General features: G+C 46.0%; 1 protein-coding gene across 2 annotated transcripts; it reads left to right on the forward strand.

Moving 5' to 3' along the window:
- Window positions 1-472: 472 nt before the first annotated feature.
- sulf1 (sulfatase 1) lies at window positions 473-22,114 on the forward strand (the record flags this gene model as incomplete). Of its 2 annotated transcripts, none has more annotated exons than XM_079181025.1 (18): window positions 473-647; window positions 1,107-1,346; window positions 2,073-2,224; window positions 4,798-4,967; window positions 7,681-7,831; window positions 7,935-8,110; window positions 8,257-8,385; window positions 8,944-9,000; window positions 11,195-11,321; window positions 13,269-13,482; window positions 13,882-14,128; window positions 14,237-14,333; window positions 14,503-14,597; window positions 14,746-14,817; window positions 15,590-15,762; window positions 15,858-16,000; window positions 16,237-16,360; window positions 19,962-22,114. In XM_079181025.1, 18 exons carry the CDS (start codon window positions 473-475, stop codon window positions 20,816-20,818), a joined length of 3,399 nt encoding a protein of 1,132 aa, XP_079037151.1. In that variant the 3' UTR covers window positions 20,819-22,114. The 2 variants fall into 2 exon arrangements, with proteins under 2 accessions (XP_079037151.1, XP_079037150.1); XM_079181024.1 differs by lacking the exon at window positions 14,746-14,817 and adding an exon at window positions 17,849-17,882 and having other exon boundaries at window positions 19,962-20,144.
- Between the last annotated feature and the right edge of the window lie 332 nt (window positions 22,115-22,446).

Here is a 22,446-nt window from a genome sequence, read left to right on the forward strand (position 1 = left end):
TGTTGAGGGATTTTGTTTTCAGGGGAGAGTATGGATGGGGTTTAAGTCAACACGCAACTTTAGTTGGAACTGTTGGGTAAGTTTTCCTTGGTGGACCATTAAGGGCTTAAGCACGGAAGAATCTTTTTTGGCTTCTCTGTTTGTGGATAAACTGTTGTGTTTCCATACGATTTGTGAGCAGATGCACACAATGTCTCAGAATGGTTCTAGGCTTTTCACTGTCTCTCTTAGAATTTAATGCAGTTTGCTACTGTCCGACTTTAAAATTCCCCCCTTTATTTCTCTTTTTTTTTTCCTTGTTGTAATGTCTCCATGTGTTTTTCTCCTTCTCTCTCTCTCCATAGTCGACCACGGCTGCGAGAGCTGCACGGGTGTAAGTGAGCGGCCTGGCTGGACCTCTTCTCCCTCCCTTCATTTCTCCATTTAATCCTCCTCCCCGCTACCCACCCGGTCTCTTGTTGTTTCGGGAACCATGCTGATGCAGTGGCTGGCTTGGATGGCCCTGCTGTCTCTGGACTGGGCTCCAGGCAGCTGGGCCTTCACCACCACCAGGGCTCAGGGCCTGAGGGGTCGCATCCAGAGAGACCGCAGAAACATCCGGCCCAACATTATCCTCATCATAACTGACGACCAGGATGTTGAGTTGGGTAAGGTTGGCACACTTTCTGGTCTTCCTTGAATTCTATGGGCCCTATTCACTTTTCATGGACTTTGGCACTATTATTGCCCTACTTAAAAAAGAAAAGAAAAGAAATGTTGTTTCCCTGATTTTTTTTTCACGCTGCCTTAATCAATTTCTTTGTCCTCGAGCACATTTGCATCAGGATGTATGTGGTCTTTCTTCACACATGAAATATTAAATAGAGGCCATAAGCCAGAGCAGAATGGCCATCTGGCCTATTAACTGCTGAATACTAATTATTTGCCACTCAAGAGAATTCAGTTAGAAAAGATCAGGAGATCTAAATGGACTGGACTTTGTTATATACACAAGTGATTAGCATTTTGCAAAAAATAACATTTGTCGTTGTCTGTATTGTCACAAGCTGTTTTTTTTCCTTAGTATTAATGCATGTAACACAATTAAGACGTACCTTGTCCTCCAGGTTCTCTGCAGGTAATGAATAAAACCCGTAAGCTCATGGAAGATGGAGGCACAACCTTCACCAATGCCTTTGTCTCCACACCCATGTGCTGCCCGTCACGGTCCTCCATGTTGACGGGCAAGTACGTCCACAACCACAACACTTACACCAACAATGAGAACTGCTCTTCCCCTTCCTGGCAAGCTCAGCACGAGCCACGCTCATTCGCCGTCTACCTCAACAACACCGGCTACAGGACAGGTTGGTGGAACAAGGACATGCACTTGCATATATTAACCCTGTTATAAACAATGATCAGCATTAAGGGCCTGCTGCATGTCCACCAAAGACCTCCTAATGCAGCAGTGCTGGTGACGTTTTCCCATTACTTATTTTGGAAAAGTGGCATTTCTCAGAATCTGATTGGGAACCATGACCATCTCACTTTTTTGCCAATATACTGTCAATCACCACCAGCTCATATGTCCTCTTAGGCCCTGTTTATTCAACGTGTTTGTCAATGAACATTTTTACCGTCAGCTAGACTCCACCGCTCTGCCCGGCTGTCTGCTGTGAGAAATGCAAACAAGGTGAGCGTGCCAGGTCGCTGTCATCTCTCACCAGACAGTGTCTGTGTGAGTGATGGGCAGGCGTTGGACGTTGGACTGGGCAGCTCAGTGGGGTCCTGTGGGGCTGCAGCACGTCCTGCGGTTTTAGAGCTGATGCGTTAGTCTGCAATTAGCCCTCTCGAGGACAGGCTGGCTCCCTGCCCAGCCTATCCGAGAATGCTGTTCAGTGAAGCCAGCAAAAAGGAGACGAGCAAAAAACAGATATGCGTCACATACGCACACACACACACACACACACACAGATAAAGTCACACAGAGACAAGGAATTTTCACAGGTACAGGTGTAAGCCAGCAATGAAAACGTTATTTATGGCCTAAATTTTGGTATTAAAAGAAACCTTCCTTTGTCTCTCTGCAGGCTTCTTCGGCAAATACCTCAATGAGTACAATGGCACCTACATCCCACCTGGGTGGCGCGAATGGGTTGGATTGATCAAAAATTCCCGCTTCTATAATTACACTGTCTGTCGGAATGGTTACAAGGAGAAACATGGTGCCGATTATGCCAAGGTATGTGTTCCTATAATTTCGAGGAAAAAAAAGGGGACCGTTAACTCAATCACTCATTTATTTTCCCTTTATGGCCTGATATAAAGACTTGACAAATTGCAGGTTCCACTCCACTTATAAATACAGACAGTGAAGCACTTCACTTATCACGGTGTTATGATCTAGGCTGGCAGGAATTTTCATTCAAGAATTAGAGGGAATGACTTGAGCTGGAGTCTCCTCTTTCTGCAGCATCCCTTTATTATGACGTACCTTACCTTAACATTTAGACAGCATATTTATGAGAAGCCTGTGATAAATGCCACCCTGCGTTTGTTTTTGTCTCACTTTCTGTCTTGTCTGCCTTTTCCTCTTATTTTGTCTCACTCTGAAGCTTTCCAGAATGATTTTGTGCTATAATGCCACAATAAAAGAAGAGGGAAAACTTCATTTTACAGCTGTCACACTCTGGACATGAACACTGTGGTTACAATGTCTTTTTGTAGCTCTGGATGGCATCGGCCATCAATCATCCCCAAATGTTTTTGTAAGAGCTGTCAGTTTGTTTTCGCAGCTCCATGCCAATATCTTCCCAGGTAGCGTAGTCCTGGGTACATGAAGAATCCACGAGGAGGGTTTACAGTTTGGACATATGTCAAGTTTCAAGACTGCCTACCCAAAAGATGGGCAAACAAATGTTTGGACTGCTATTCCTCTGCCAACTTGAACTGAGGTGTAAAGTTACCCACAAGCTGAGGCCGAGGTGTTTACATGACATGGTGCTTGGTCAGCAGTTAGTGGTTTAGAACCAAATGGACACACTATTTGCTATTTACTGTCAAAAACCAGGAACCTGCTACTACTGGGACAAGCACAGGTCCTGTTTTTAGATTCACACAGGGTCAGAAGGTTGTGGTACTCCACACAGAGTCATTGTGATTAAATGAGGCACTTGCCCGGTGATTTCATTCATTGAGGTCCCATTTGATTTTCCATCTGCAGGAGGATGACGTCCATTGAGGTTAAGGCCTTTGTCAAAGACCTGCGTGAGATTTAGTTGAAGAGTATAATCAGAAGACAACAGTCATTAAGACACAAAGCAACGCAATTTCAAGTCAGATGTGATATGTTGGTGTCAACGGTGCTTGAAAGCTTGTAAATATTAAACTCCTCATGAACAAGTCTCATGAATTCAAAGCCTCAACTCCCTACTGCATAGACAGTCAAAACATCTTGGCTGTTATACAACCTAAAATGTCAGAGTATCAATTTTAATGGGTGAATGTCATTGGGGAAATGAAACCATGTGTGAATGGGTTTGTATTATGTGACACTTAGTACTAATCATCTCCAAAAGGTTCTGGGAAAAGTGATACTCTTCACCTTCCTGACCACTTTGGAGCTGTTGGCCAGTCATTCCGCCATGACACTTTTGCTTCCTTCTGACCTGCCAGAGTCGTTAGCAGCGGTGGCTCAGATTATGGGGAGCTGGCAACACATAGGAAACAAGGATGGCGATGCTTCGCCATATGCACGCAATCACCAGCCTCCATGGGCATGTGCAGCCGCCAGGCCATTAAGGCTGGCCCGGCTATAAAGCCTATTAATAGAGACAGGATGAATCAGCCAAACCCACTTCTGACATTTCAGGAAAATCACCGTTTACCCTTTCATTCTGAACCTGGCACTCCCTTCCGCATGTGTTGCGCCAGACAACAACTGTGGCAAGCCAAAACTGCAGGTAGAATGGTTAATCTGTTGGAAACTTGGCAAATGATATAGTGATTTTAGTTCAGGGTGTGACCTACTGTATATTCAAAAAGACGGACTCCAGCGTCTTTTATTCAGCCTAGAATAAAGGTTTTGATGTGACAATATCACAAGTCTAAGCTCTTTATACTAAGCTACAGTTTAATTCACTCATTTGTCCTCCGGTCTTTCCCATCTCCTGTCTACAAGTCGCTTCTCACTCGAGCTCATTTCCCTGGTAGAGTTTGAGGCTTATAACTCTTGAGGTTATTGTGTCTTATTTGTGTGTTCCATTATCTCCCAGAGTGAATCCGTGACAAGAAGCAAGAAAACACATGTTGAGTAAAAGGGAGTCAAATTAAGCTGAATAGGAGAGAGAGGAAGCTAAAGGAGAAAGGGAATGGATTGCCCAGAGAGGATTAGAGGATGGGAGCTGTCATAACAACATACCATTTGAGAGCGCCAGGCTCCTCTCACCATCAAGTGGTGTCACATTCAATAGTGCAGAGATTCACTGATGAGGCAACAGCCCATATACTGTATACACATGCACAGACTCAAGCACACACTCACACAGGCAAGCTGCCAGCTGTTGACTCGACAAATTGGTAGTGCATTCAAAGGCCCCAGTTCATATGCCCACTGGCCCTTGTCCATTTATTTGAAAATGACTGGATGAGGGAAAGCAGCATGTCGTGGTGATTGGACTGCGAACGGGTTTTATCAAAGCTCATGTTGTTTTGCATTCCCCCCCCCCCCATTCCACCTTCTCTTTAGCCTTCTTCTCTAGATGTGATTTTAGCCCGGCGGCACCTAATAAATCCTGTTTATTCTCTCTTTTCCAGGACTATTTCACAGATCTGATCACCAACGACAGCACTAACTTTTTCCGCATGTCTAAGCGCATGTACCCTCACCGCCCTGTGATGATGGTCATCAGTCACGCTGCTCCTCATGGCCCAGAAGACTCGGCTCCACAGTATGCCGAGCACTTCCCAAATGCTTCGCAGCACATGTAAGTTACATTCCGACTCACTTTATCACACTTGCACTCATCAAGGTTCCTACATAGATGCTGCTTTATGGAGTTTTTTTTCCTCGTTAACCTTCAATTTGAAATTTGAAATGGTCTGCATACCATTATTACAGTATTCATGCGCCTCAATCCCCAGTGATGACAGGTTTCTTAGAAGCTGCTTTGGAGCGACGACTTGGCAAGCGTGAAATCAAAATGATTTGTCATCCGAGAATAGCCGGGGCACATACCAGGAAGAAGATCACGGATGGCTTTTTTTTAATGGAGCACAGCGCGCATGCCAAGCCCACGTTGGCCTCCAACAACTCTCATTACTGAGTTGAGGCAGCGTTGCAGCACTGTGGGTCTTTCCGTGGCAACATGCCCTGCCATCTCTTGGTGTGGGGTGGGGGGGGGGGGGGGGGGGGGGGGGGCGTTGTTGTAGAGAAGTAGATATAAGTTTCTGCTCAATATTCCTTTTTTTCTGTTTCCCCACTTCCTCCCTCTCACTTTCAAACCCACTTAACATTCTCCTCTGTCTGTTTGCTCTACCTCTCTGTCGCTCTATCTGTTATATCTCTGTGTCTGTCCGTCTCTCTCTCTCTCTCTCTCTCTCTCTCTCTCTCGCTCTCTCTCTCTCTCTCTGTCATCTTTCATCCCATGCCGCTCTCCCCACCCCTCCCTCTCCTCCTGTGAAATTCGCAAAGCACTTCCTGATCCCGTCCATATCAATCAGTAGTTTCTCCCCGCGGCTCTTGGGATGAGAGGAATGCATTGTGTGCTTGGGAACACCCTTTGTGACATTAATAATTTATTTTTAGCTCAAGCCTCTGGGTGAAGGGGGTGGACCTGGGGCCCGGGGGGGGGGGGGACTAAAGGGGTTGCCCCAGTGATTGTGCGCCTGAATATGTGGTGAGGTTACTTGTGGCAGCAAACACAGTCGGTATGGGTGGGTGTTTGTTTTGCTGTTTGTTGACTACATACTGGAAAAAACTTTTTACTGGCAGATGTTGTGGAGCAAATTTCTTTCATATGTATGATTATGTTTTGAAGCTGTTCCAGTTTGAGTTTGAATTGGTTCAATGGGCTTTGGTAATTCTCTACAAAAGCCATTAAGTCCCCGGTACGGTCAACCACCAATGGAAATGTGTCTGGTCTGCCACTTTCTGTTTTTCCAGCAGATGTCATATACCTCGAACCCCTAATGCATAGAGTTGGGAAGAGACTGCGTGGCAGTAAAGGAGGAGCTGCCTCGTAAATCAAATGAGCGGCTGTACTTGTGACAGCAACAATAGCAGGGGAGGGTTTGATGTTAATGTCATTAACATTCCTCACTGAAGGTGTTTTCACCCCGTCTCTTAGATGTCAGCCAAGCTCCTGACTTACGTTAAACACTATAGATGTAATGCGGTCCCTCAATGGCATGCCTTCTTTATAGCAGGGAGCGTATTGAAGTTATTCTGGTTGTAGCTAGTTGTTTACGGGAATGTCACTAATCCTCATGCGGGATGTGTCTATGTTAGGTTTCTGTAAGGTCGGGAGGCATTCTGGGGTGAACAGCGGGCCCTTGGGCTGCTGTAATCCAGGGCTAATACAACAAAACGCCGACGTACGTATACGTGACAGGTGGCAGGTGTGACCTCCCCTATGGACTGGCTTCGTTCCATTGACCTCTGCATTCCTGGTTCCCTTGTGCCCAGGGCCCCATACCTTGGTGGCCCATTGCCCAGAGACAGGTCCCTTTTGTGGGGCTTATTAGACCGCCTGGCTAGGTGGGTGAAGAGTTCACCCTTCCCACAAAGCAGGCCTGAGGAGACGAGGGCAGAAGGCAGCTCGCTCAATCAGAGCAAAGCAGCTCCCAGCAGGTCTTCATTAAGTATCTCAGTCTTGATACTTGTCCAGCTGCTTATTCAGTGGCATTATTTGTTGTTGTCACATTATACGCCAACACTACTGACTACAGATATGACTATGAATTCTGGGGATAACTATATTATGCTTACAGTATATTATTCATATACTATTTTTGCTTTGAACTGCAGAAACCCTGCAGGCAGAAAGTCAACTTCATACATTGGTCTACCATTTATCTCTCTCCTTTACGTTACTGCTAACACCGCAGACAGGTGAACAGCTTCTCTCAGTTATAACTCTCCACAAACAAGACTGCCTCTCCCTCCCTGTCGCTCTGTATCCACGCTTGTTATTCACCCATTTCAAATGACCATGACTTATTGAGTTTTTGGTCCAGAAGTTGTTGCAAACTTGACTTTGGGGCCTATTATTTTCTCAAGCAAGTGCCAACCCTCAAATGACTTGTCTGTGCCAAGAGCGCAGCGGAGCGGGGAGACTCTCGTCTCTGTGTGAGGGGAGAGATGGTCGGAGAGAGGTGTGGAAAAACAGCTAAGGCGCTGGCTGCGCAGTATTAAGACATTTCCTTCAACAAACAGAGGAGCTATTGATGCGTGTCAAACACACTGGACAAATGCGGCACCTGTTACCGAGCAGTAGTTTGTGAAAAGTACCAGACAGGTGTTTCTTGGCATCTTAAATGGAGTCCTCATAGATAGTTGCGTGCTCTGATAACTCGCCGTGATTCTTTTTCTTACGTCTATGAGACTTCATCAGGTACACAGTGCACATGCATGTTCTCAATCCTAAATACAAGCGTTTTTTTTCTTCATGTCTCCCTCCTTTTGTGTCCTCCTTCTAGCACCCCCAGCTACAACTATGCCCCAAATATGGACAAACACTGGATCATGCAGTACACAGGCCCCATGAGACCCATCCACATGGAGTTCACCAACTTCCTTCATCGGAAGAGGCTGCAGACACTCATGTCTGTCGATGACTCAGTGCAGAAGGTGCGTGTAATTATTGATGGACTTTTTATTTTTAGGATTTTCCTATTTGTTTCTCTAAATGTCTGTGTATCTTCTTATCGTCACTCATCATTTGACTCCTTAGGTGTTTGACATGCTCGAGGAAACTGGAGAGCTGGACAACACTTACATCATCTATACAGCAGACCATGGCTACCACATCGGTCAGTTTGGATTAATCAAGGGCAAGTCGATGCCTTATGACTTTGACATCCGTGTGCCGTTCTTTCTGAGAGGACCCAACATAGAGTCAGGGGCCGTGTAAGTCCAACTCAAATCATTATCAGAGTTTCTTAGCTTGCAAATGACATTGTCTCTATGTGGTGACGGTCAAGAATGAACTGCGCTGGGTGTATCGGTGTTCGGGTTCCGATTCACTAAACTTTTATGTGCATGTACTTCTTCAGGAACCCTCATCTGGTGCTGAACATTGACCTAGCTCCCACGATTCTCCACATTGCTGGGCTGGACACGCCTCCAGACATGGATGGAAAGTCCATCCTTAAGCTGTTGGAACAGGAAAAGACTGGCAATAGGTCTGTATGGATCCATCATGCCATGCTGTAATATATATATTACGTACGGTAATTGCACGGTGTGCATGACATGTGCAACAGTCCTATTCGTTTGCCATTATTGAGAAAATGCAAATTTCCATAACAAAAATAATTGCTTGTGCTCCAGCTGAGCACAAAGTGGGTTTCGGGGCAATTTGGTGGATTTTCCTTGGCTGCAGGACTTTGGCTCGGATTTACTGAGGTTATTCTTCTGAGTAGAATTTGTTTGCAAGTTGAACCGTTTGTTTCCCAGCAAACCCACTGTACAAACAGTGTCCAATATGAATAAAGCATAAAAAAGACACAAACAGCTATTGTTAATATATCTGCACTATTAAAGAAAAAACGTAGACATAAACATTTCCAGGGCCACATAATCAAGTTAATGCTCAAATAGCATTTATACTGTTCCCTTGAACCCACAAGGTCTTGATCTCACTCTGATCAACCATAATATTGGCTAGCTGCATGCCTGACATACTGTAACTGATGGTGAGTGCAAAGGCCATATGAATTTTATAAACTTTGTTTTCCCAGATTCAAACCCAACCGGAAACCCAAAGTCTGGAGGGACACATTCCTGGTGGAGCGAGGGTAAACTGGGGCTCTTTATTCCCTTTCCACACCACAGGCACATCCATGTCATTGCAGAGCATTGTGTATCACACAAAACCTGACAAAACATTTCAATGAACCCGAAATGTGCAAAAGGCTCAACGACGTTCCCTAGTCCAGCAACACAGCCGTTTCCCCCCCCCCCCCCCCCAGTTATTTCTCATCTGACAGACGTTTCCTGACCACAGTCGGGATTTGGAAGGCAGTGGCGGTGGATGAGGTTGAAGTTGTTTGGTAAAGCTATAAGCGGCTGGCAAATTATGACAGTTCACGCAAGAGGCGCCGACACATGTGTAAGCCAGGTCACTTGATCATTTAGCCTGCTGTTCCGTGCACTGGCAGAGACGGACGGAAGATAGCTAGACACACGCAAAATCAACAACGACTAGCCAGGCTCAGGATGATGTTACCTGAGGAATGGCTGGAAGGCTCACACTCAATCCACTCACAGGACATGTCACCAGCTCTCCCGGTGAGGAATGCAGCAGCCACGCCATAGCCAACGCTCGACTGTTTTCCCCCCAAGACTGCTTTCTTTGTGGCGCACGCAATCGTTTAGAGCACACGCTGTCTCTCGCAAACCCTGTCAGTTCTTTATTTAACCTCTCCCTCTGCTGCTGCACGATATGTGCTGCAGACAATTATACCGCCAATCTGACAGCCCGCTTTTGTTCACTTAACATGTTAAGCTGTGGTAATGCCACGGGTTCACTGACAGACACCTTGACAGCTTGGAAAGAAAAGAATCCCATCAAGCTTTGCATGATACAGGTGCCCGAGAAGAAAAGGTTTGAATTAAATAAATAAGAGAGCAGAAAGACATGGGTCGGAAAACCAGTGGGAGAGAACAGTAACACTGGTTGAGGCCAGATTTTACTGGCGGCATGTGTAATGATGCTGTATATTACGGCATGTCACGTTCTCCCGTACAGCTGCTGTTTTTCCCCCCCACTATCATTTCCTCACAATTCCTTTTTCTTTTTTTTTTTTCTTCAAATCGCTGGCTTGGCCCTGTCATCTCCTTTCCACTAATTTGCTCATTTGCCAACATCTGCAGACACGCACCCGAGAGTACAAAAGAAGCACTCGTTAGCTGTGCTGCTGTGCATACAGATCAGTCTCCTGCTGGCGCACGTTTTTGTGACAGAAGAACTAGTTGTTCCGTGGACCGCTGTGTATGAAATGAAAAGAGTGTAACCTTTGACATGTAGGGGCTTTAGCTCTTTTAATCCATTCCTCCATTAATCCACACTGTTTATAAAGGCTGCCAGCTTGTGCGCCTTGTCTCTAAATACTGAGATTAGCCTCCACGGACCTTTCGCTCTGTTACTCAAGCACTGATGTAGCAGCACACACACACACGGAGTAGCTAATGTTTCTTCTTCTTCTTCTCTCACTGCTCGTGTGATATGCTCGAAGATGTAATATCCTCACATGACCTTCCAGTACCGTTCCTCCGAACCGGTGAACTGCTGACATGCAGCTGGGGCTGACTATGTTGTTTTGAGAATCTAATAATCTGCATAATGCAGCCGTCAGTGAGTGACATCGACAACAACTGTTAGACTCTTTAATCGCCCCTTGGCTGAAAGGGGTTGAGACTACAGCCAAGCCAGTGTGTGAACGTTGGCTGTTCTCCCCCTGGAACAGAGCGCCAGACAGGATTGTACGAGACAACGGCCCTAGTCTTGCAGGGCACAGGTTGTTCTGTGTCGCCGTCATTCTGTCTGTGGGTCGCGGGTAGCCAGGCCATGTTGGCAGATAGTTGGGGGGGTGGTCGGGGAGGTTGGCATGGCCTCAGCAGAGACTCAGCCAGGCCTTGTGGTAGTGGCAGAGGAGAAAGGAGGAGGGGGGGGGGGGGGGGGGGGGGGGGGGGGGTGGGGTGCAGTTGAACGGTCGAACAGCTTGGCCTGGAGCTGAGCACTGGTGTGAGGCTGAGCTGCGCTCCATGCCCAGACCCTCTGGCACACAAAGATGCTTCATAACTTGTCCATTCACTGGCCCTGACCATGAGAAGCACACGGCGACCGAAAGTAACAAAACAGGAAACAGTGACTTAAACCTTCAGCTCAGTTCAGTGATGCTTTCATAATTTAATAGCATACTGACTCCCTGAATAAGACTGTTTCTGCTGATTTGTTCTTAGTTGTGTTTACTTTGTTGTGTTGTGCAGAAAGATCCTGAGGAAGAAGGAAGACTCAGTGACCACTCAGCACACCAACAGCCTGCCCAAGTACAAGAAGGTCAAAGAGACTTGCCAGCAGGCCGAATTCCAGACACCCTGCGAACAGCCTGGACAGGTAAAACAAACACACCCATGTGCAAATGAAATGAGCCCCTGATACCCACGAAGGAACGCTTTTTTTCAGTTCTTTTCTGTAACTGCAATGAGTACCACTCTTGATGTGGCCTCCAAGTAGCCCGTTGAGCTGTTCCACTGAGCCAAAAAGTGAAATAGCCATTTAAAGTGCATCAGTTGCTTCATAATTGGATCCTTTTGCACAGTTTTGTTAATGTGTTGGTACTTCCCCTTTCATCTGTGCCCATTAATTTTCTGGCGGCAACAGCCAAGTGGTACAGTATGTGGCCTTGGAGCACACAGACCAGAACAATACAAATTGTTACAAGTTTAAGGTAGCGTTAAATGACAGGCAGGGTTTCTGAGGGGCTGACTAATGCAGTCCAGATCCAGTTTATGGACCCATAAAATGTGTGTATGAAGCAATCAGTTATTAAAGACGGCGATGGAGCAATTCTAGCTGAGCTCAGCAGTGTGTTGTGCGATTGCACGCGAGGCTGTGAATACATATACTGTAATAGTGCACACAACGTTTGTGTCTACTTGCAGCAGTAACCATTTACAGTGTACGTCGTAATACGTTGCTGCGTAGCATGCAGGCTAAGGTTTGGTCCTAAGTGGCCCGTCTGGCATGATTTAACATGACCTCCCAGTGAGCGGCCTGAAAGCCTGCGGTGTTTGTCTTACAAAATTACAGGGGAGATGGTGCTCACAAACAGCCGGCAAGTGCTTCATCGCTCGTCTTCATTTTGTTCTTATCTCTCTTTTTTCCAGCTGGTTTTCTGCATTTTACAGTTTATCTCCCTGTTGCAGTTAAAACAAGTCAAACTGAAGCATTGGGGTCTTCAACAAGGACATTGAACCTCTTAAACTCTTGGAAGTTTTTTCAATATGACCGCATGAACTTGTTTCAGGGAGACCAGATTTGTTTCCACAGAGCAAAGCCTTTAGAAACGGTATAGGTTTATTATGGGTACACCAGATTTACTCACGAGGGACAGAGACAAATATACTACCTGCTCATGTTTGAGCTTGCATGGTCATCCATGTCTGCTCCTAACTAACCACTCCCCATCCTCCGCGTTTCTCATCCATCTTTGCTGCCCTGCTGCTGCAATGGCACTGCCTGAAAAGCACTCGCAGGAGGGAGAGTGAGAGAGAAGGATAAAAAAGACCGATTATTTTCATCCCTGAGTGACAATAATCTCCCTCCCTCTCCCTCTCTCTCTCTCTTTCTCTCGCGTGTCTTGTCTAATGCTGATATAACAGCTTTGTTTAGCCCGCGAGCTATTCGTCACTATGTGAGCCTTCCAGAAGAAACCTGAGCCGCCTTATGGCCCTTTGTTTGGACCTTCGTTCCCACACTCACCACCGATCGTCAGCGCTGCGCTCTACAGATGTGTCTCATCCATTTATACAAGAGCTCACCAGCGAACACTACTCACAGCATTCTTTTTCCGAGTGGGAATACATGTTGAGGAGGGCAGAAGATGTAGGCAAGTGCGTGGACATGTATTTATACAATTACGCTGGTGACGCACTTGGCACAGACGTACCCCGTGTGAGAGTGATAGGGGTTTCCTCTTTATATTCTAGACACCAGACAGCCTCAATTCATCTCGTGCGGTCGTTTTGGTTTATCTTTCCTGCTGCTTTTGGATGCCATTCTTTCCCACAGGCTGCGATTTGCCTGATATATCGTTCAGAAGTATGTGTTCCTCGAGGAGTTTCTAAAATTGAGACAGAGGCTTTTGTCTGAGATTTGAGTTTTTCACTTATTATTGGCTCCGCGTGACAATCTGCTCATTGTTAAAGCAACATGGACATTTCCAAAAGGGGATACAGCTCAAGGACACTTGGTCACTTCAAATCTACACATAGAAATTAGGTTAGCAGAGAGACTATTGTTTCTCCCTGTCTTATTTCTGCTGTGGTTGTCCTTGTGCAGAAATGGCATTGTGTGGAGGAGATCACAGGGAAATGGAGGATACAGAAGTGCAAAGGCGGTTCCAAAGAAGGCTCCAGGAAGAGGGCCCGCAGCCTGAAGCCCCGCAGCAGTTATGACAACAGGGAACGGGGCTGTGACTGTGGGGACGCGCTCCTCAACCCCTCCAGAACGGACCGCCGTTCCCACCGACAGTTATCAGGCTCATCAGGCCATCGTGAGTATACGTGGATCTTTTTTTTTTTAACTTAGAACATTGTATGATGTCTGTCTATCGAAAGGAAATCTGCAAAGGCTCAAGCCTTGACCTCCTGCTACTGATTATTTAGGCTCTTAAGGGGAGACATGTGTGCAGAAAAAGCAAACATCCTGCAACAAGTCCTGCAATTTGTTCTGTGGATGTTGCCTTGAGTGTGTGCGCGGTGGGGATTGTGGTTTTGGAATGGTGTGATGCCCTCTAGTGTTGCTTAGAAAAGGTGCAACTGATGTGTGAACACGGAACCTTTGAAGATGCAAAATGAGTTGATACACCAGGAACACTGAAATGAGGAGTTAATGACTGAAATTGGTACATAAAAGCATTGCTTGACTCAAGTTTTTTTTTATTGTTTTGTAGGTTTTCGTCCACGTTTTGTCCACACCCGGCAGACCAGGTCCCTGTCTGTGGAGTTCGAAGGTCAGATATATGACATCGACCTTCAAGCAGATGATCAGTCTGCTGTCCGCCGCCGTGTCATCTCAAAGCGCCACTACAACCCAGAAGACCCCGAGTTTCACTTGGGGTCAGATGACGGCTCGGAGGAAATGCTGGCGGACGATACCAATGCTGTGGGATACCCAAACTCTGTGAAAGTTACCCACAAGTAAGAAGGCCGCCTCCCTTCAGCATCTCAGTGATGACTTCACACGCAGATACACTGTATGTCTTTCAAACGAGCAGCGTGTGACAGGTTCCTCTGCATCTGTTCCAGGTGTTATATCTTGATGAATGACAGTGTTCATTGTGAAAGAGAAATCTACCAGTCCTCTAGAGCCTGGAAAGACCACAAGAGCTATGTGGACCAGGAGGTGAGTGTACCAAGCTCAGAATCTCATACCATACGCCCGACACACACACACACACACACACACACACACACACCCACACCTTCTCCAGGTTACTAATGTTGTCAGTGGTCAAGGATTTGTCTTAATAGTTCAATATAATTGATAGCATTTGTTGCATATTTAACTCCAGATTGAAGCACTTCAAGACAAAATCAAAAACCTCCGTGAAGTACGAGGCCACCTGAAGCGGACGCGGCCAGATGAGTGCAACTGTGGGAAGAAGAGGTTCGTCATTTACATTTTTAACCTCAAAAATACGTTTTCTTTCTTTCATGTTATTTCCAAACAGAATGCAAGTTATCGTGACTTGTTTGAGGCCTGATGCGAAACCCTATTGGAGTCCTTAGTCTCTGTTTCTGTTTATAAAAAACAGCTATTTTAGCAAAGGAGACAGAAGCAAGGCAGAGAGGTTGAAGAGCAGGAATGGTCAACTCCATCCGTTTAAGTGAGTTTCCCCTTTAATTATGGGTTTGCCGCATTTAGTTTCACCCCTTTCCTCGTTAATTAACACTGACCATGATTTGCATCCGATCAAGTGTGAAAAGATTGTTTGTTAATAACTGTATATTCTTGCTGAATATCTGCATGGTCACTGCATGTCAGTTAAACCCTAAAGCTCACATTCATTTAGATGACTTTGTAGATCCCGGATGACCAGCCCAGCATGTGTGTGTGTGTTTTAGATGTGTACTGTGATGTGTTGTTGATGTTTGTCTAGAAATGTTCTTTTAGTGTTTGGTCCCTGAATGGAGTTGAAATGACAATGCAGATGCATGGCCATGGATTTAGTTTTTTACATGTGTGTGTGTGTGTATCTGGAAGTGATTGAGTGTATGGAAAGACAGAATGACTCAGAATGACTCAACAGAGGGGGAATCAGTCGACCCCTCAAACACAGTGATCAACTTGCACCGGGAAACATTGGAAACAGATTATGCGGATACAAAGCAGCTGTTTTCTCGCTGTGCCTGTTCTGTGTTCAGGCCGGGAGGAAGAGGGGGACAGTGGCTAGAATGTCATCCCAGAGAAAATTGGACCGAGTGAGAGCTTAAACATGAAAGTAAACAGGCTGTCATCTTCTTGGCATCGGCGAGGCCTTCTGGAAGTCCCCTCCGGATCCTCCACCACTGTGGTTACTGGCATTGGAGAGGGGGCAGGGGCTGATGTCATCTTTGCATCAACGCTGTTTTGTAATCCTCTCACGTTTCTGCCCACAGGGAGCCAGCGCACGAACTGGACGGGAAGGCCCAGTTGTACAACGAGATCCGCAGAAAAAAGAAGGAAAGGAAGGAAAAGAAACGGCAGAAGAAAGGAGACGACTGCAGCCTGCCCGGCCTCACTTGCTTCACGCACAACAATGACCACTGGCAGACTGCTCCTTTCTGGACGTGTATGTATATCGAAATGTGTCAGGCCTGTTAAGATATGTGTTAGCAGTTGAGGTGGAATTGACTGCAATTACAATGAATCTCGATTCCTGTCTAGTGGGGGGATTCTGCGCGTGCACCAGCTCCAACAACAACACCTACTGGTGCTTGAGAACCATCAACGAGACCCACAACACGCTGTTCTGCGAGTTCTCCACTGGCTTCCTGGAGTACTTTGATCTCAACAGTGACCCCTACCAGGTGGGTGAACAGCTGCTTCCAGTCATGCAGCTGTGCTTTCTGTTTGTGTCTGTCTTGTCTTTTTTTACTCTCTTTCCAGCGGCACCTGCTTTCAAAAACCTGTAATCTCGGAAGTTTAGAAACATGCAATTTCATCCTACCTTTTTATTAGAGATGGCTAAACATGCAGATGTAACGCCATGACACTCAAACAACATTATTTGTGTGACTCCTGTGTGCGTGTTGTACCTGTGCAGCTGACCAACGCGGTGTACACGGTGGATCGGGACGTGCTGAACTCTCTCCATGCCCAGCTGATGGAGATGAGGAGCTGTCAGGGTTACAAGCAGTGTAACCCTCGCCCAAAAGGCCAGGACACGGGTAAAGATGCTCACTTTCTGCCCGTTTATTGATGCCTAGTTAGCTGTCCAACAAATGTATGGACGTGTGGACTGTTAGGCCAACGATGACTGAAACAGATTCCACACAGACAAATTGGACCAGTTCAATTCAAATGAGTTAAATGAACACTTGAATTAGGGATATGAGTGTATTGGAAGTCTGGTCTTCTGCCGTGTTTCCAGTCTGTTTCAGTCTCAGTGGTGTGTGTGTTTGCACATATCTGCATGCTGCATGTGTTGATGACCCCCCCTCACTGATGAATGCTGAGATTCCAGGAGTAGGTCAAGGAATCGTCACAGTGTGTCTTTTGTGTTCACCGTTCTCTTCACAAGGACACACACTAAGACCTCTCTTTCTCAGCCCAGGACCTTCCACTCTTCCCCCACTTACTTGTACAAACACTGAGCTTTGAATGAGAGTATTTTTCAATAAAACTGGGCCATGTCTCACAGTTGATCGTCCTGGCCGTCCTCCCCGTCCTCCCCGTTGTGACTTACTGAGTGTTAGAGATATTATTTGGAGGGCTCTGTCATCAAGGCAGTTGAGGCTGTCATTTCATTTTGGGCCGGTTCATGCATCACTGCCATAATCAGCCACAATATATATATATATATTTTTCTTTTTATTACGACCACCAAACGATCCAAGCGTCCTTACTGAGCATACATCCCAGCAAACGGAGGTGGTTAATAAGTAATGCAGTGACGATGACCGAACCCAGTATGGCAGAGCCGCAGCGTTCGTGTGTGGCATGAACTGGCTGCGTTGTTTATGTCCTGAGGATAAAAAAAAAAAAAAAAAAACGTAATGGCTGTAATTACCAGCTGGAGAGTGGGAGCACTGGAGCGGCCAAGCCGCTCTGAGAAAACTGATTGTGTTTCAGCGCTGGCACGGTGGACTTGTCAAAGCCGTGCCAGCGCATGTCACATAGCAGCCTAAAATCTCTTACTTTTACTGGCTGCCCTTGCTCGGCTGTGACGCCAGCTCCCTGAACCAATGAAATTGCTGCTGTGGTTCCACCAAAAGTGATGTATTTGTCGGAAGAATAGATTATCAAACTATGACTATCTGGTGAAATGGATCTAACGTTTACTTGCATCTGTTTGCGGAGTGTGACTTAACCGTCGTGAACCGCCTGACTGGATAACCTTGTGTGTTTTGCTTTGAAGGGGAACCCCCCGTTGAACTCTACACCTCACAAAACACTGAAAAAGCATCATCTCCATCCAGCCCAATCGTATGACCTTTCAAACTTTTCCTCCCAGTTTTTCCCCTCTATTCAAATCCCAAATCTCTTTCCTCGTCGTTCCTCCCTCCTCGTTCTGATCGTCGGATAATTGCATTTCTCCATAGGGAGTCGCAGCTGTGCATGAAGACAATCTTCAGTGTGAATGACCTATTTATCTCCCTCCCGTATCCCCCTGATTCAGAGCATTAACAATCGATTGCTTTTATTTTTCCGATCAGGAGGTAAAGATGGAGGAAGCTATGAGCCACACAGGTATCCACCAATTTTTGTTTCTCTTCAGTGGCTTCTTCTTTAACACCTGCATGGGCCGAATTGCCTCATTCCCACTAATCCATCCATCCATGGAGTTGCTGGCGCTTAAATCTGTGGCTGCATGCTGGGGACACGCTAACAAATCATAGCAGATGATTTTTATTGATTTCTTTTTCCTCATTTAAAGCATTTGTTGTCACCTCTGTGCAAACAATCTGCCTTCGCTTTTATCTGCTGGGTCAAATCAGTCTGAACATATTACAGATGCTGCATATTCTCTCAGCTTTGCTTGAGAGTGCAACATTTAAAGCAGTTACCCCCCCCCCCAAGAAAAGACTCAAAGTTACGCCTTTTTAGCTACTTATGATAGCATGGCTAAATACAAATTGGGAGGTCACAGAGGTGCTGAATATGTGCTTCTACTTGAGACCCAAGCATCGAGTGCACGTGAATGACAATGCATGATAGTGTATCATCCCACCTCACGCATCACATTCTACATGAAAGCTTAAAGGAGCAGTGAGACGTTTTGGCCAAAAAGCTTATTTGCTTTCTTGCAGAGAGCCAGAAGATCAACACTACTCTCGTATCTGTGCGCTAAATATGGAGCTTTAGTCCACAGCGGGGTTAGCTTAGCAGATTATCAAACGCTAATTAATTAACATATTGCAAAAAAAAAAAAACTGTGTAATTTGCGGTTTTACAGGGGAGTGGGATAGCTATTTCCCCCTGCTTCCAGTCTATATGCTAAGCTAAGATAACTGTCTCCTGGTCTCAGGAGGTAGACCGGGCTGTCCATTATTTGGAAGATCGGCTGTTCGATCCCTGGCTCGAACATGTCGAAGTGTCCTTGGGCCAAATTGCTCCCGAAGGCTGTGCGATCAGTGTCTGAGTGTGTGTGAATGAGCATTAGATCAAATCTAAAGTAAAAGTGCTTTAAGTGGTCGAAAAGACTAAAAAGGTGTTAAAATCTATTTATTAACCATCTAATTCTGGGGGAAAAAAATCCCCAAAATGTCGGACTATTCCTTTAATATCACCCTCCATGTCATTTCAGCCACAAATAAACCGTCATCCCATTAGTGTCGCAGTGTAGCGTGACATTCAGATGCCGCTCATATTCACTCATCATCAGCTCGCGGTAGAGTGGACACTTGAGTTGCTGTGACCTCTCTGTCCTCCCACTGATCTCTGTTTGTGATACCTGCTTACCAGGCAACAGCAGCATCCAAAGTGGTCAAAGAGGAGACCAAGCCTCTCCTTCCTGTGAGTCCCCGAGCCTCTATGTCCAACCATCTTTATTCTCCCGCTGCAGTAGCTACAATGAGTCTGATCGCACAAGGAAAGACAACCTAAAGTGGCACTGATGCTTCTTTTCCTCCGCTTTTACTTGCAGACATCAAACTGAGCCTTTTTTTTTCCTGCAATTTTCTTTTATTTGTGTCTTTTTTTCTGATATTTTTTTTGAATTCCATTATGATTTTGTGTGGGCATACACCATTCAGCAGCAAGCTCCTTTTCTCCTTGTTTCCTGAGCATCTCCTTTTGTTGATCACCGTTTGCTGTTAAATTCTTTTATTCCAGGTTGCCTGACTTTGCATTTCAATCCAGTTTCATTAACTACGCCATTCCATTTTTTTCTTTCATGTGCAGATCATTATGTTAGTCTATTGTTATGTATCATTTAATATTTTTCCTTTCAGTCTGTCTCTCTCATGTGAATTTCTAAGGCCGCATGTGTTTGCACTACTCATGGCTTGAGCTTAGTGAGTGTGTGTGTGTGTGTGTGTGTGTGTGTGTGTGTGTGTGTGTGTGTGTGTGTGTGTGTGTGTGTGTGTGTGTGTGTGTGTGTGTGTGTGTGTGTGTGTGTGTGTGTGTGTGTGTGTGTGTGTGTGTGTGTGTGTGTGTGTGTGTGTGTGTGTGTGTGTGTGTGTGTGTTGCTTGGGGCCTCCCCATGCAACTGGCTGCTGTAGAGAGAGCCGGAGGCTGGGCATTACTGCATGGTGTCTGACTGAGCTCCTTCTTCTTCTTCTTTCTGCGGCAGATTCTCACCGTCTTCTGTTTCTTTCTGTTTGGCAGCACACAGCCAATATGGGACGGACGACAGGGTTAAGCTGCCCAACTTGACAGACGAGGAGGTGAACTGGCAGGGACTGGAGGATCTGTATAGCATGAACGAAAGCCTTTATGAATGTAGGCCTGACTACAGCCCCGGCCCAGACAACTGGGTCAACTTCCAGAAGGATATAGATACTATGTTTGCACTGCGACACGTTTTTAACAAATTCAACCGAACCCATGACGACACCACCCTGCCAGAGCTGGGCTCCGGGGCCGGGGGTGGAGCCTTTGAAGAGGGCAGCGGGGAGGAGTTGGCCTCCGCCGGCGACGTCTGGCCGTTCCCGGCCGCAGACGCTCGCCACACCACCCCCGCCCCCAGCAGAACGCCGTCAGCGCCACCCGCGCCCGGGCAACCGGAGCCCGTAGTCAACGACCTTCCCGAGAGGCCCGTGATGTCCGAATCACCCGTGACGTCATCACCATCGGGTCCAAGACGCGACGGGGTTATCTTCCAGAGCGACACGTGGGCACCGCAGCTGGAGGAGCTAGAAGGGGAGATGTTCAGCGGGAACGGAGTGACGGAGCTGGAGACTCGACACGACAACCTGCTGAGCACTCACAACAGCCTGCAGGCCCAGCTGGAGCCCGGCCCGGGCCTCGGAGAAGAGGAGGACATTTTCCAGGCCCAGGGCTACCTCCCTTTCTCCCCGCAGACGTTGAGGCCCCAGGTGCAGGCCAGCACCACCCGGAGCCCCCCCACCACACAGACTAGTGTCGGGCTGGTAGCGCAGGTGCTGCCTCAGTCCACGCTGCCCCTCACCTTGGACTACGAGGGCAGCGGTTCTCTGCCTCAACCCTCCAATCAGACCCTCTGAGGCAGACGCATGCGCTGATTCAGCATCCAGACAGTTATTGGGAGATGAGCTTGCCGAGAGAGCAATGGCAAGTGATGCCACCTCAGTCAGTCCGAGTTGTATAATGAGTATTAAAGTTATTGTTTATTTTTTTACAGGTGCCTACTAGTAAACAGTGTTATGTTTTTGTTTTTTGTTTTTTCACATATATATTTAGAAAAAAGAAAAAGCCTTAATGCAGCTAAACTTAAGTGTTGGGATTAAAAGTGATTAATTCCGCATGGATAACACCATTGATGTTTTTAATATGTTTTTATGAAAAACAAGTGCGAGTGGTGAAACCATTTCAACATCTGAATAGTTAGCATTAGTCAGCTTTAGGTCTTTTTCAGAGTCTATACATCATAAACCTGCCCAGTCACCAGACGCTTCATCAGTACAGTACTCGCTCTATGTTAATAATAAAAAGGTTCAAATGCACTTTTCAACTTTTCCACGCGATGACCCTGTTTATATGAAATCTGTGTAAAATTAGATTTTATGAAAATATTTTTTCCTACTAACTAGTTTTTTTTTAAAACTAAGACAAGAACTGGATTGTCACTTGTGAAAAACTTCCAGAATCAACATGTTTCACAAATAACTCTTTTAAAAAAAAAATGTATTTTTAACATTGCCGAATGACAATATTCTTCGTATTAGTTTTACGTCTTCGTCATAGAGCATTAATAGTATCAGAAAGTTTAGACAATCATGGGACAGTTAACAGGAAGTAAATATACCGACAGCTCGAGCTTATTAACTGATTAGTTGCACCAGTTCAGAGTTACGTTCGTCACTGATCACAGAATTTTAGTTTCAGTAAAATGATTACAAATCACAAGCAAACGCTTCCACAGTCACCAAGGATTAGAGCATGTTCGTTTTTTAATGGAGACGTCACCAATTCCCCATGTGGTGTATGATGTGGAGCTTCTGATAATCCTACAGTAAAGCGTCGCACATGGCCAATTCATCTTGAATGTAACCGTGTCGTCCCTAAAACCTGGTGATAGGACAGCACACTGTGTTCCAGCTTCATCTCTGACAGTATAGTCAGTCAAATACTCTGCAGACATTGCATAAAGGACTCCCATGTTTAACCTTTATGCCCGTGGTTCATCTCTGATGTTGGGATGTACCTCCTGGGTAGAAGACCCGACGCTGTCCTTTTCTTTCTTGGCAGTGTGTGTGTGTGTGTGTGCGTGTGTGTGTACAAAGTGTTAAAACAACTTCTGGTTTCAGGAAAGCCACGAAGCTGTTAAGAAATAAACCCTTTCAACCTTCCCTGCGACGTTACGGTTTTTGTCGCACCACATTTACACGACGCTCTTTGCAATAATTCATCCATCCAAGTCCATTTTTATGTTTTTTTTTAATGACAAATATCAAGTATTCAAGGCATTTGTAAACCAAGAGTTCACAAACATCAATCAGACCTCTCTGCTCCTGAGGAACAAGAGCGATCAGAGCTGGACCTTCACAATACAGCTTCTGTTCTTTTCCGGGAAATTCACTTTCGCTTCAAATACTGATGAGAGGAAAATGTGTTAAAGCACATCTACAGTCAACCCCAAGTCATCTGTGTCAGTAGTAGTCCAGGCATCTGA

Source organism: Pholis gunnellus (genome assembly GCF_910591455.1).
Source record: "Pholis gunnellus genome assembly, chromosome: 20".
Taxonomy (NCBI): Eukaryota; Metazoa; Chordata; class Actinopteri; order Perciformes; family Pholidae; genus Pholis; species Pholis gunnellus.